This window comes from Gobio gobio (assembly GCF_949357685.1).
Source record: "Gobio gobio genome assembly, chromosome: 6".
Lineage (NCBI taxonomy): Eukaryota > Metazoa > Chordata > Actinopteri > Cypriniformes > Gobionidae > Gobio > Gobio gobio.
The window spans coordinates 21,674,361-21,687,542 of NC_137102.1; the positions used below are offsets into that span (position 1 = coordinate 21,674,361).

The following is a 13,182-nucleotide window of genomic DNA, read 5'->3' on the forward strand; positions in this document are numbered from 1 at the left end:
ATTTTACATGCATTTCAATCATTAATTCTAGCTTATACGTTATGCCATCTCATGTAAACGGATCGGTTTACAAATTAAATTCAAGTGCGATTGGCTTTCCGAAACGCTCGTTTAAATCCTCTGCTGGCTCTTCGATTAAGAAGAGCCAGGGAGGATTGCCTGTATGGTCTGTTGGGGGATTTGAGACGCTCTCCCGGTAAGAAGCGAGGATCATCCCCAGAAGTGCTGCTGTTCCCTGTCTTAGCTTTTCATGGAGCTCATGAAAGGACAGGGAATTTAGAACAGAACCATACCACCAAATGTTAATTGACTAAACATTCAAATAAAAAATATTTATAATTAACTCTGTCTATGGTATTTTTGACTTGAGTGGTCCTGTCTGAAATCAAGCTTCAGCGTTAGTTCAGGCAGGCCACGTAGTCAAGCTTCGCTACCAGCCGAACGTCAAAACATTACGTAACCAAGCTTCGCTATCAGCTGATTGTCAGAATACTACGTAATCAAGCTTCGCCAACAGCTGTTCGTTAAATCCAAAGCCCTCCCATATCAGCTGATGAGATTCTATGCACCCAATGGGCATTCTCAAATAAGGGCGCCTATTTAAACCCAGCGTCAATCTGCTTGCTTGTCGCTTCCACTGCAAGCTGCTTTGCAACCCACCTCCGCCCCAGCTCCTCCTAAACGGGTGTTCAACTTAATCAATGTCATACTGTTGTCATTTGATGCACGTTCTGTTCTCAATAGGGGGATTTGAGACGCTCTCCCGGTAAGAAGCGAGGATCATCCCCAGAAGTGCTGCTGTTCCCTGTCTTAGCTTTTCATGGAGCTCATGAAAGGACAGGGAATTTAGAACAGAACCATACCGCCAAATGTTAATTGACTAAACATTCAAATAAAAAATATTTATAATTAACTCTGTCTATGGTATTTTTGACTTGAGTGGTCCTGTCTGAACTGCCTCAAGTTGCTAGCAGTACGTTTTGCACTGAGCTGCCTGAAGAAGCCACTACAGGGCAAGGACATATTTCGGAGTGGCTCAGGTCGACCTGTTTGCCTCTCCAGAAATGTCTCACTGCCAGCTGTTTTATACCCTGACCGAGGAAACACAGATGCACTGGCACACAGCTGGCCCCGCAATGCACAAACATGCATTCCTCCCAGTGAGCCTACTTGCACAGATCCTGTGCAAAGTCAGGAAGGACGAGGAGCAGGTCTATCTAGTTGCGCCCTATTGGCCCAACCGGACCTAGTTCCCAGAACTGATGCTCCTCATGACAGCCCCTCCCTGGCAGATTCCTCTGGGGAAGGATCTACTTTCTCAGAGATGGGGAACCCTATGGCACCCACGTCCAGACCTCTGGAAACTCCAGGTCAAGTCCCTGGATGGGATGTGGAGGTTCTAGGTGACTTACCCCAAGAGGTAGTTAAAACCATTACTTTGACTCAAGCACCATTTGGAGACACGCACAGAGAAGACCCTCAAGATGTTCGATCGGCTGTCTCCCTCCACCCTCAAAGTGTATGCTGCTGCAATATCTGCATATCACGACCCCATAGGTGGTAAGACGGTTGGGAAGCACAACCTGGTCTTCAGGTTCCTTAGGAGGGTGAGACGGTTAAATCCTCCTTGTCCTCCCTCCATACCCTCTTGGGACCTTGCTCTGGTGCTTAAAGCACTTCAGAATGCCCCATTTGAGCCTTTGCCGTCAGTAGAGTTAAAGATTCTGTCTATGAAGACTTCTGCTGCTGATCGCATTGGCCTCTATCAAGAGGGTAGGGGACCTGCAGGCATTTTCGGTTGCGAATCTTGCCTAGAGTTCGGGTTGGGTGACGCCTATGTGGTATTGAGACCCCGGCCTGGCTATGAGCCTAAGGTTCCCACCACTCCTTTCAAGGACAAGGTGAACCTGCAAGCGCTGCGCCGGGAGGAGGCAGACCCAGCCCTGGCTTTGCTCTGACCCGTCCATGCACTGCTACTGTACATGGACCTACTTCAGGACCTCAGAACAGCTCTTTGTATGTTACGGAGGCCAGCAGAAGGGAAAGGCTGTCTCCAAGCAGAGGATGGCCCACTGGATAGTGGATGCCATCACCTTGGCTTATCAAGCACAAGGTTTACCTTGCCCGCTCAGGTTGCGAGCTCACTCTATCAGAAGCGTTGCATCCTCCTTGGTGCTGGCACGGGGCACCTCTCTGACAGATATCTGCAGAGCTGCGGGCTGGGTGACACCCAACACGATCTATAGCCTTTGTGTAGAGCCGATATCCTTCTGTGTTCTCACCTCAAACAGGTTGAAAAGACAGAGAGGCCGGGCTCAATATTGGCTTGCTGCGCCCTGAACTGTTGTGCTTATATTCTCCAGAGCAAAACCTGCAGAGGCCTCCATCACCCTCGGCAGCCATACTTGGCAGAGCGTCTGGTGCCAGGCCTATATCCGTTGTATCCATGAGAAACAGTACTAGGCTGGGTACCATATGTGTGACCCAAGGTGATCCCTGTATTTTTCAATGGTAGCGCCTAAACGGAAGCACGTGTCTTTCCCTTGGGAGAGTCCCCTCTTTGATGAGGTTGGAGCCACCCCCGAAACATTCCATATGTACTTCGGCCCTATGGGGTTAGTCCATCTGTGCTCTACATAACTCCTTTGGGGTAGGATGTGGCTTCCGCTGTGTTCCTTTTCCAGTGGGAAAATCTTTTAAAAGCAGGATCTTAAAACTAAAATGGAGTCCAAATAGAACCCAAATTATTACCAAAAACATTTATTAAGACATTAGCTGGAGACCACTTATTAAGTTTATTATAAGCACTAAGATTCTGGAGACCAAGACCTCCATCGCCCAAACTCAGCTGAGGTTTCAATTAAAGAAAAATCTTGCTTTTTCAAGTGATTTCTCAGCTTGTCTCTGCTTAAACTCCTAAAATAGTTGCCACCTCCATATACAAAAAAATTTGTCTTCCTTCATTCATGTAACATCTTTACTCTCTCCATTGGCATCCAGTATCTGCAGCAAACATTGGGAATTAAGACAGAGGTAAGAGTATGATGTAAATACAGATCTGTCATTGTGCTGTCACTCCTGTACATGTTATATTGCTGTGAACACATCTTTAAAACTTTCCTTATATAGTCACACTCTCTGAAAACTCATCCTCTGCTTTTTTGTAGCTTAGCACTTTTATTACATACCTGACATCAACAGAAGCCATTGCTACAACATACTATATACACATTCTTAAACTCATTACTCAAAAAGAGTAATTTTAAACATAAACAGTGATATACACTCACCTAAAGGATTATTAGGAACACCATATACTAATACTGTGTTTGACCCCCTTTTGCCTTCAGAACTGCCTTAATTCTACGTGGCATGATTCAACAAGGTGCTCAAAGCATTCTTTAGAAATGTTGGCCCATATTGATAGGATAGCATCTTGCAGTTGATGGAGATTTGTGGGATGCACATCCAGGGCACACAGCTCCCGTTCCACTACATCCCAAAGATGCTCTATTGGGTTAAGATCTGGTGACTGTGGGGGCCATTTTAGTACAGTGAACTCATTGTCACATTCAAGAAACCAATTTGAAATGATTCAAGCTTTGTGACATGGTGCATTATCCTGCTGGAAGTAGCCATCAGAGGATGGGTACATGGTGGTCATAAAGGGATGGACATGGTCAGAAACAATGCTCAGGTAGGCCGTGGCATTTAAACGATGCCCAATTGGCACTAAGGGGCTTAAAGTGTGCCAAGAAAACATCCCCCACACCATTACACCACCACCACCAGCCTGCACAGTGGTAACAAGGCATGATAGATCCATGTTCTCATTCTGTTTACACCAAATTCTGACTCTCTGAATGTCTCAACAGAAATCAAGACTCATCAGACCAGGCAACATTTTTCCAGTCTTCAACTGTCCAATTTTGGTGAGCTTGTGCAAATTGTAGCCTCTTTTTCCTATTTGTAGTGGAGATGAGTGGTACCTGGTGGGGTCTTCTGCTGTTGTAGCCCATCCGCCTCAAGGTTGTGCGTGTTGTGGCTTCACAAATGCTTTGCTGCATACCTCGGTTGTAATGAGAGGTTATTTCAGTCAAAGTTGCTCTTCTATCAGCTTGAATCAGTCGGCTCATTCTCCTCTGACCTCTAGCATCAACAAAGCATTTTCGCCCACAGGACTGCCGCATACTGGATGTTTTTCCCTTTTCACACCATTCTTTGTAAACCCTAGAAATGGTTTTGCGTGAAAATCCCAGTAACTGAGCAGATTCTGAAATACTCAGACCGGCCCGTCTGGCAGCAACAACCATGCCACGCTCAAAATTGCTTAAATCACCTTTCTTTCCCATTCTGACATTCAGTTTGGAGTTCAGGAGATGGTCTTGACCAGGACCACACCCCTAAATGCATTGAAGCAACTGCCATGTGATTGGTTGATTAGATAATTGCATTAATGAGAAATTGAACAGGTGTTCCTAATATTCCTTTAGGTGAGTGTATATTTTTGTTTAATGAAAAAGACAAAATTATGACAAGACAAAAACGCAAGATTTTTTAAATTTAATTCATATAATCAAATGGATATTGTTTGAAAGTGCTATACAGAATCAAAGGTCTCAAAGATATATCAAAACATCCCTTATACAAGTGATTCAATGAAAAGTGAATGAGTCTGAAAAATGAAGAGTTTAACCTTTGAAGAAACAAAATGGAAAGATTTTAAACAGTGGATAAAATGATAACTCTATTATCTATAATTATTTATAAAATATCAATGACAACACCAGTAGTGTAAACCTTTTTATGTGTAATTGGATCTCAAATTTTGCATTTAATACATAGCCTATATTGAACATAACCATGTCATAGTGTTTGATAAGCTTAGATGTGGAATTATGTCAGTTATAAGAAAATGTTTCTGGAATTGCATGAATCATACGCTTTTTTAATAAAAAGACTGTTTATGTATTCTGCACACATTTTCTTCCTTTTTCTATAAACTTGTGTATGTAAAAGAAGAATGAAAGAACAGAACAGCAGGAAAATGTCTGCTTTGGTAATCTGATGTAAACATGTACAAGTTCAAGAAGGTTAAAGCTTAATGAGTACAAACCATAATTGACATTAGTGGCATTGCAAAAACAAAGGCAACAGCAAAAACACTCAATTGACTGCCATCGTTACAGTGCTTGTTTAAAGTGTTGCTGAGGTGACAGTGGCATTGTTAGTCAATTAATCATGCTTCATAACTGGTAGACTTATCCATCAAGTGCAAATGGTTAATCATTTATAGTTTTATAAAGGTAATTAAGTACTAACAATTCAAGATGCTAAAAAATAGATAGAAAAATATGTTCATTCTATGTTTACCTTTGTGTTATTAAATTCATAAATCTTAATGGTTGTATTGGCTTGCATAAAAGATTTCTATTTCATACAACAATTAATCCTTGTGTGAATATTTTCATAATTCACCCGTAAACCAAAAGATTATATATCTTTTATACATAAAGGCACTTCAAATATTACTACTATGAAGTATACATCTATTTTAAATAATGAACAATATTAGGATAAAAATAGGATTCATTTTAAGCAAATTTTATTAACTTTTTTTTTGCTTTTGATTTGAATGAAATATGATTCAAACTGCACACTAAATGTTTTGAGAGATTCACCCTTTATATTGTGTTGTTTAAACTACTTTCTATAAATGCAACTTAATTTTTAAGCAAATCATTATATACTGTATACAGAGCCATGCATAGACTGACATGTATGCAAATGAAAAGGCAGAAGCGAGTAACAGAGCAGCCGTGATGGATAGTGAAACAAAGAAATGGACACAGTCTGTGTCAAAGCCTGGGTTCATCAGCATTACCATGGGAAACAATTTAAAGTTTCATAATTTATAGTGTAGTGATGTACTTCCTCCTGATGGGGTTTACCACTGTTCCCAGCTGAAGTCATCTCCACCTCCGAATATCAGGAAGAAACCCAGAATGGTCAGAAAAATTACACAATTGCCTGCCATTACCAGGCCACAGGCACCCCACTGGATCTGCAGAGGAAGAGAGACATTAGTTTCATTCCTGGTGACACATTTCATTCAGTGTATCTGGTAAAACCCATTTGCTATATTATAAAGCATATTCTATCTGTGCATGCTTTTAAATCATTTTGAGGACATGTGAGCACTAAATGCAATCTGAACAAAAATTTTATGAAATTGAATGTGTGCCTCCACAGTGATATTGAAACATTTAAAGGTTTTTCCCTCTTGTACAAAATCTGAATTATTTCTATAATGTCTGATCTATTCTGATAAAAACAAGCAAGGAATAATATTTGAATGAACAGAAGACTTTCTTTTAAAACCATTAAAGGGTTAGTTCACCCAAAAATGAAAATTCTGACAATGACACGAGAACCTCATTCTTGCAGAAGCTCAAAATGTGCTGCATAATACAAGAATGAACGTCATTGGTTCTTTAGGAAGCTCAAATGTGCTGCATAACACATGAATGAACGTCCATGGTTCTTGCTGAAGCTCAAGTGTGCTGCGTAACATGAGAATGAACCTCATTGGTTCTTGCTGAAGCTGAAATGTGCTGCGTAACACAAGAATGAAAGTCATTGGTTCTTGAGGAAGCTCAAACATGCTGCGTAACACGAGAATGAACCTCATTGGTTCTTGCTGAAGCTCAAATGTGCTGCGTAATACAAGAATGAACTTCATTGGTTCTTGAGGAAGCTCAAATGTGCTGCGTAACACAAGAATGAACGTCATTGGTTCTTTAGGAAGATCAGACGTGCTGCGTAACGGGATAATTAACCTCATTGGTTCTCGCACATCATGCAAACATTCTTGAGCTTCCGTTTACCACACCTGATGTGTGAGTGATGAATATTGATGTGTAAATAAAAGCCTAAATTCAATCTTTTCATCATATAAAGCGATCGTGTCTCTTCAGAAAATTTGGACTAATCCACTCAAATCATATGGATTAGTTTTCCGATCTCTTTATGAACTTTTTGAAGCGCCAAATCAATGGTCAATGGATGGACAGAAATCTCTCTGATTTCATTAAAAATATCTTCATTTGAGTTCCGAAGATGTGTGTTTTTGTGTTTTATGGGTTTTTTTGGGTTAAAAGTAATCTGGATATGCTTTTACTCTTTATTGATTATATTGTTAAGCACGATTCATATTACCAACCCTGTCAAAATGTTTAAAATAAAAAAGGAACATAATATGTACTTACCACAGATTTTCTTGCAAGTACAATGGGGAGCCCGTAGGCTGACACCACGATTCCAGTGGTTAAGAAGTATGCAAGCTCCCTGCATGTATTGCTTGACTCTGTGTCATCTGCATGTCTCTTGGCTATTAAATTTGGTATAGGTGACAGGATGTAGAACAACAAGACAAACATGGGCCAGTACTGTCTGTAAGGGAAAAAAGCATAAGTTCAGTATCTTGAATTGCTGCACTTCAGTCAAGTTAAAATCCTTGTGGATGACAAAAACATGGACCTACCCAAACTGTTCCAGTACACATCCCAAAAGGAGAAAGGTCAGTCCAAGTGCACCACTGAAGGACAACGCAACAAGAGCTGAAAATGAATAATAATTCAGGTGAGTCAAAGTCAAGGCTTTGGCTGAATCCAAAATTGCCCCCTATACCCTTAAATAGGGCACTATTTGAAGGGACAGCCATTTGTAGTGGTGTCCGAAACCTACAGTGGACGTTATTGAGTGCACTCATTCTATCCCACATTGCACCGCAATAACGAGTGTACCGCCGATGTACACACAGCGGCTGTCGGAATTCAATCACTCGTTTTCATTCACTCCTTCAAGTGAACTGTATTAGTGGCCTAACGTAGGGAATCGTGATTGAGGGTTTAGGGGGCGATATCGGATTCAGTCTTTGAGTACTGAAACATTACGTGTATTTGTTGCCCCCTTGCGGCAATAGCTCGCAACTGCAAATATGACGTACTTCAAGTAAATAGACTATAAATAAATACATTCTGTCATTTTTAATGCATAAGATAATTTCTTAATTTCACTTTGTATTGGTTAATTATTGAATCTAGAAAAGACCGGAGCACAACAGTAAAAAGTAAGTTACTAAAGTAAACCTACGTAAAACTTGAACCATATTGTTGACAACTTACCCCGAAGCAACATGACAGCTAATAGACTTTACTTAATCTGCAACATTTGCCACCATTTTACTTTGATGCAAAGATTCACGTAACAATCGGTAGATTAAACTCAACAGAGTTTACCAGACTTTTTTAGGTGGCGATCGAAAGCAGATGCACTAGGAAAATGATCGCTGTGGTTTTGTGTAAAATATTATTTAAGAGTTGATCATATCAAGAGCTACGGTTTTAACTTTACCTTTTATTCCTGCCATCACTCACAAACGCCTTTTGTTTTTAGATCTTTGTGCTAAATGTTAAAGGACTGACTTCCTATTTCCTCCTCAACAACTGATCCACTCTTAAAGGAGCAGAGCCTTTAAAATATACGAGATGAGAATCCACTCTGAAAATCCTCTGGAAAATTACAGTACAACAACAATAATAATAATAATTATTATTATTATTGTTAGTAGTAGTAGTAGTAGTTTTGTAGTAGTAGTAGTATTCTTCAGTATTATACAGTATTAGTATCTATCTATCTATCTATCTATCTATCTATCTATCTATCTATCTATCTATCTATCTATCTATCTATCTATCTATCTATCTATCTATCTATCTATCTATCTATCTATCTATCTATCTATCTATCTATCTATCTATCTATCTATCTATCTATCTATCTATCTATCTATCTATCTATCTATCTATCTATCTATCTATCTATCTATCTATCTATCTATCTATCTATCTATCTATCTAATCTCTCTGTCTGTCTGTCTAATATTAATAACGAATATTATAATAATTAATGTTAAAATAAATGGAAATGCATTATCTACGTTAGCCGAATATAGTTTGAATTGGGAAAAACGAACTCTAAAAAAATGAAAGGGAAAAAACCAACTGACAAGATCCGAGAATAGAGAATGCAATATTGTGAATGTCTATGGACATGACACATTTTTTACCGTAACTACATGAGTTTTTCTCTGGAAAATGACGTAAAGACTTTGCCTTAAGGGGTCGGTACAGACCAACTCATGATCAGAGTTACAGTGACAGAAACTCTATTGAATTAAGGGTTAAATAAAGTTGACGTCAAGTGAGGGGAACGTCAAGCAGCCAATCAGAATCAGCGTGTTAGTCACGTAGTTTATCAGAATCTCATCATCAGTTTCTTCGGAAGTGAATCGCGACCTGTGAATCAGATGTTCTTTCGCACTAAACGGTAGGATAAAATTCATTCACATTATTTATATCGTGTATAACTTATCTAGACTTTGCTGTAATAGCCGAAACTATGTTGCTGTCTGACTGATGACATTCAGAAATAATTGTGTAGCTGTAGTCGTAAAGTGAGCGTTTCCTCAAACTTTCAGTTTCTATTAAACTGCCCGTAAAGAAGACTCCAGGTGTTCGTGAAGACATGTTTTACTGTATTTTAAAGAGACAATGTTGTTAAGTGTGTGTGTGTGTGTGTGTGTGTGTGTGTGTGTGTGTGTGTGTGTGTGTGTGTGTGTGTGTGTGTGTGTGTGTGTGTGTGTGTGTGTGTGTGTGCGTGCGTGTGCGTGTGCGTGTATGACATAATATTCATTTTACTAAAGTGTTCTATATTTTTTAGGAATGGAAAATGCCCAGCACTTCATTAAGTTAGTGCTGAGCAGCAGAAAAAGTCAGTCATGGCCTCAGTGATATTACAGGGACTCGAGATCCATTTTTACCTGCCAGAGACACACCAGATTATTCATCTCTCAGGTAGTTTCAGAGCAGAGGAACTGTGTGTTGAAGCTGCCAAGAAGTTGGGTACGTTTTTTAGCTATTGCACAAACTGAACATTGTATTGTGACAGAAAAATGGACAAACTCAATGTTGTTTCATTATTACAGATATATCTCCTATGTGTAGCAGTTTGTTTGCCCTGTATGATGAATATAGCAAGCTCTGGTATCCTCCCAATTACTCCTTCAAGATTGATGAGACAACAAGACTGAAGCTTTTCTATCGCATGAGGTATTCCTGTTCTTAGTTTTTTCCTCATCTAGTTTTACTTCCCAGTTTGGCACAGCAGCGTTTCCCACAGGACTTTGTGAGACTATGGGGTGTGGACTCTCTCTAGGACTGTTAAACAAATGCACTGTAAAATAAATGTAAATTAAAAATAAACATTTACACTACAGTACATGACAATACATTTGTCCTAATTTCTTCATAATTTTAACTTTTCATAATTGTATGGATTTTTTTGTCATAATTTTGATTTTTAATCTCATAACTGTTTTTTTTATCTAGTAATCACACCAATCAGGCATACGATTATGACCACTGACAGGTGAAGTGAATAACACTGATTATCACGGCACATGTTAGTGGGTGGGATATATTAGGCAGCAAGTGAAAATGTTGTTCTCAAAGTTGATGTGTTAGAAGCAGGAAAAATGGGCAAGCGTAAGGATTTGACACGGGCCAAATTGTGATGGCTAGATGACTGGGTCAGAGCATGTCCAAAACTGCAGCTCTGATGGAGTGTTCCCGGTCTGCAGTGGTCAGTATCTATCAAATGTGGTCCAAGGAAGGAACAGTGGTGAACTGTAGACAGGGTCATGGGTGGCCAAGGCTGATGCACGTTGGGAGCGAAGGCTGTCCTGTGTGGTCCGTTCAAACAGACGAGCTACTGTAGCTCAAATTGCTCAAGAAGTTAATGCTGGTTCTGATAGAAAGGTGTCAGAATACACAGTGCATCGCAGTTTGTTGCGTATGGGGCTGCATAGCCGCAGACCAGTCAGGGTGCCCATATTGACCCCTGTCCACCGCTGAAACAGCACACCTTCAGGGTGGAGTCCATGTCTCAGGGGCTGTTTTTGGCAGCAAAAGGGGCACCATCACAATATTAGGAAGGTGGTCATGATGTTATGCCTGATTGATGTATATATAGTATGTTGTAATTTTGACTTTTTATGTCATATTTATGACAATAATGCATAAGAGGTGCCGGTTGCATTCTCAAATGCTATGGCAGGCCATCAGAGTCCAGGCAATTAATGGGAAACACTGTACAGGTACTTTAACTTTTCCACATTTACATTATAATCACATTTTTGGGGCAGGTTTTATTTTACAAACTGGCATGGGAACAGTAAGACGTCTCCTCCAGTGCGCAGACACTCTCTCAAACGAGGGACGGGGACTACGAGCGCAGCTGTGCTGGATGTAGCTTCACTAACTTACCTCTACGCACAGGTACAATGACAAAAACATTGAACAGTGTTAAAGGACATGTTGTTCAAGAAAGTTGCTCATTTTTATGTGATTGTGTTTGACAGAGTCAGAGTGACTTTCAGAGCGGTCTGGCAGCTCTACGTAGCGCTCATGATGAGAATGATGCCCAGCAGATAGAAAATGAGTGTTTGGGTATGGCTGTGATGGCCATCTCCCATCATGGCATTGAAAAAGATCTTCCTGTCACTGAATTTGAGTAAGAAAAAACATTTTTTGGTTACACTTTATTTTAAGGTGTCTGTGTTACATTGTAATAATACATTTATGTACTGAGTAATAATAATAATTAACTACATGCACTTACTAAAGGGTTAGGGTTAGGTATAGGGGTTGGTTTAGGGTTAGTTGCATGTAATTATGCATAATTTATATTTATTACTACAGTAACAACATGAAACGTGTAATAGCGATACTGTAAATAATGTGTTACTATATTTTTCTAAAATAATATATATTTTAACGACTGAGACTATATATTAAAAAACAATCAAGATTTCGATTTATTTTTATTATATTAAGTTTATTTTTGCCATATTGTATGATACACACACACACACACACACACACACATATGTGTGTGTGTGTGTGTGTGTGTGTGTGTGTTTTTATACAGTATAAATACATATTCATTTAAACTTATTTAAATGAATATGGGTTATGGTTATTTAATTAGTAATTAATGTAGTTATTTAATAACAATAAGCTCATATATTTAATAGCTCAATAAGTGACAAAATAACCCTATAATAATAATTCCTATTTACATGTTGTGATTTGTATAGTTACATCGTGTACTAAGACTGACGGAAAATTAAAAGTTGCGATTTTCTAGACCGATATGGCTAGGAACTGTACTCTCATTCCTGCGTAATAATCAAGAAACTTTGATGCCGTACCATGAGTGCAGCAGGCACAATGACATTACGCAGTTATTACAGCGTGTTCCTTTAAGCCATGTTCACAAACAAGATAGTCAAAATGCTTTGTCATGTTGTCAATATAACATTGTACTTTGTCAGTATTTTCAGGTGTAAACTATGGCTACAATTTTGATGACAATGATTGAAAATGCACAATAATGAACTTTATCTGTATGACATATACATTTTAACAGTACAAATGTACACATTACTCTAGACTGGACAGAATTCACAGTTACATTTGTATTGTTGGTCTGTCAAAAAATGACAGCACAATGTCATTGAGATATGCAAAATATCTACAAACGTTTCAATGATTGAGGATGCGGTTATTTTACCAACATTTGACTGCACCATTTGACCAGTCTTGGCTATGGTAAGGTCATGATTGAGAACATGGTCCATAGTGGTCCTTACTTCATCATAGGGATGTGACGGTGAGGAAATTTTCCCACCGGTTAATTGATGTGTGACAACACCGGTAATACCGGTATCACCGGCGGAGGCTTTTAAATCACTAATTCTATCTAACCGAAAGTAACATGCACACGACCGCTCTGAACTGAAAACGCGCCAGTGTTGCGTATTCACACACCGTGAATGACAGCTCGCCTGTAAATGCGCGCTCTGTGAGGCCATGGGTGCGTCTCAATCAGTTCCCTAGTTCAGTAGTCAGGGCACTGATCAAGCATTGATCAGTCTATGATTGAGATGCACGCCATGAATGAATAACAGTTCGTCCGTAAAGCCTCGTTTATACTCGTTGCTGAACTAAATTATTTTATTACTATAAAAAAATCAAAAAGACGGTGGGCGGTGCCACG

General features: G+C 39.5%; 2 protein-coding genes across 2 annotated transcripts in view; one reads left to right on the top strand and one right to left on the bottom strand.

The window, feature by feature from the left end:
• Positions 1-4,548: 4,548 nt before the first annotated feature.
• Positions 4,549-8,537, bottom strand: leprot (leptin receptor overlapping transcript). The gene is made up of 4 exons (XM_079820365.1): positions 8,416-8,537; positions 7,544-7,619; positions 7,269-7,452; positions 4,549-6,064 (listed from the first exon to the last, which is right to left on the bottom strand). The coding sequence occupies exons 1-4, from the start codon at positions 8,429-8,431 to the stop codon at positions 5,948-5,950; spliced, it is 393 nt and encodes a 130-aa protein (XP_079676491.1). The 5' UTR covers positions 8,432-8,537; the 3' UTR covers positions 4,549-5,947.
• A 767-nt stretch (positions 8,538-9,304) lies between these two features.
• The window catches only part of LOC307127392 (tyrosine-protein kinase JAK1-like), a 35,312-nt gene continuing 31,434 nt past the window's right edge, over positions 9,305-13,182 (top strand). Inside the window, exons 1-5 of the mRNA XM_079818592.1 lie at positions 9,305-9,390; positions 9,784-9,965; positions 10,049-10,172; positions 11,267-11,399; positions 11,483-11,634. Of these exons, the coding sequence (XP_079674718.1) occupies positions 9,842-9,965; positions 10,049-10,172; positions 11,267-11,399; positions 11,483-11,634 (533 nt within the window). The 5' untranslated portion in view covers positions 9,305-9,390; positions 9,784-9,841. The remainder of the gene's footprint in view (positions 9,391-9,783; positions 9,966-10,048; positions 10,173-11,266; positions 11,400-11,482; positions 11,635-13,182) is intronic.

Excerpts from the sequence above, each read along its gene's own strand:
- leprot (XM_079820365.1), bottom strand. Across the intron at positions 7,453-7,543 it reads TGTGTACTGGAACAGTTTGG|ACAGTACTGGCCCATGTTTG; the intron begins GTAGGTCCATGT and ends TTTCCCTTACAG. Across the intron at positions 6,065-7,268 it reads TACTTGCAAGAAAATCTGTG|ATCCAGTGGGGTGCCTGTGG; the intron begins GTAAGTACATAT and ends CTTCCTCTGCAG.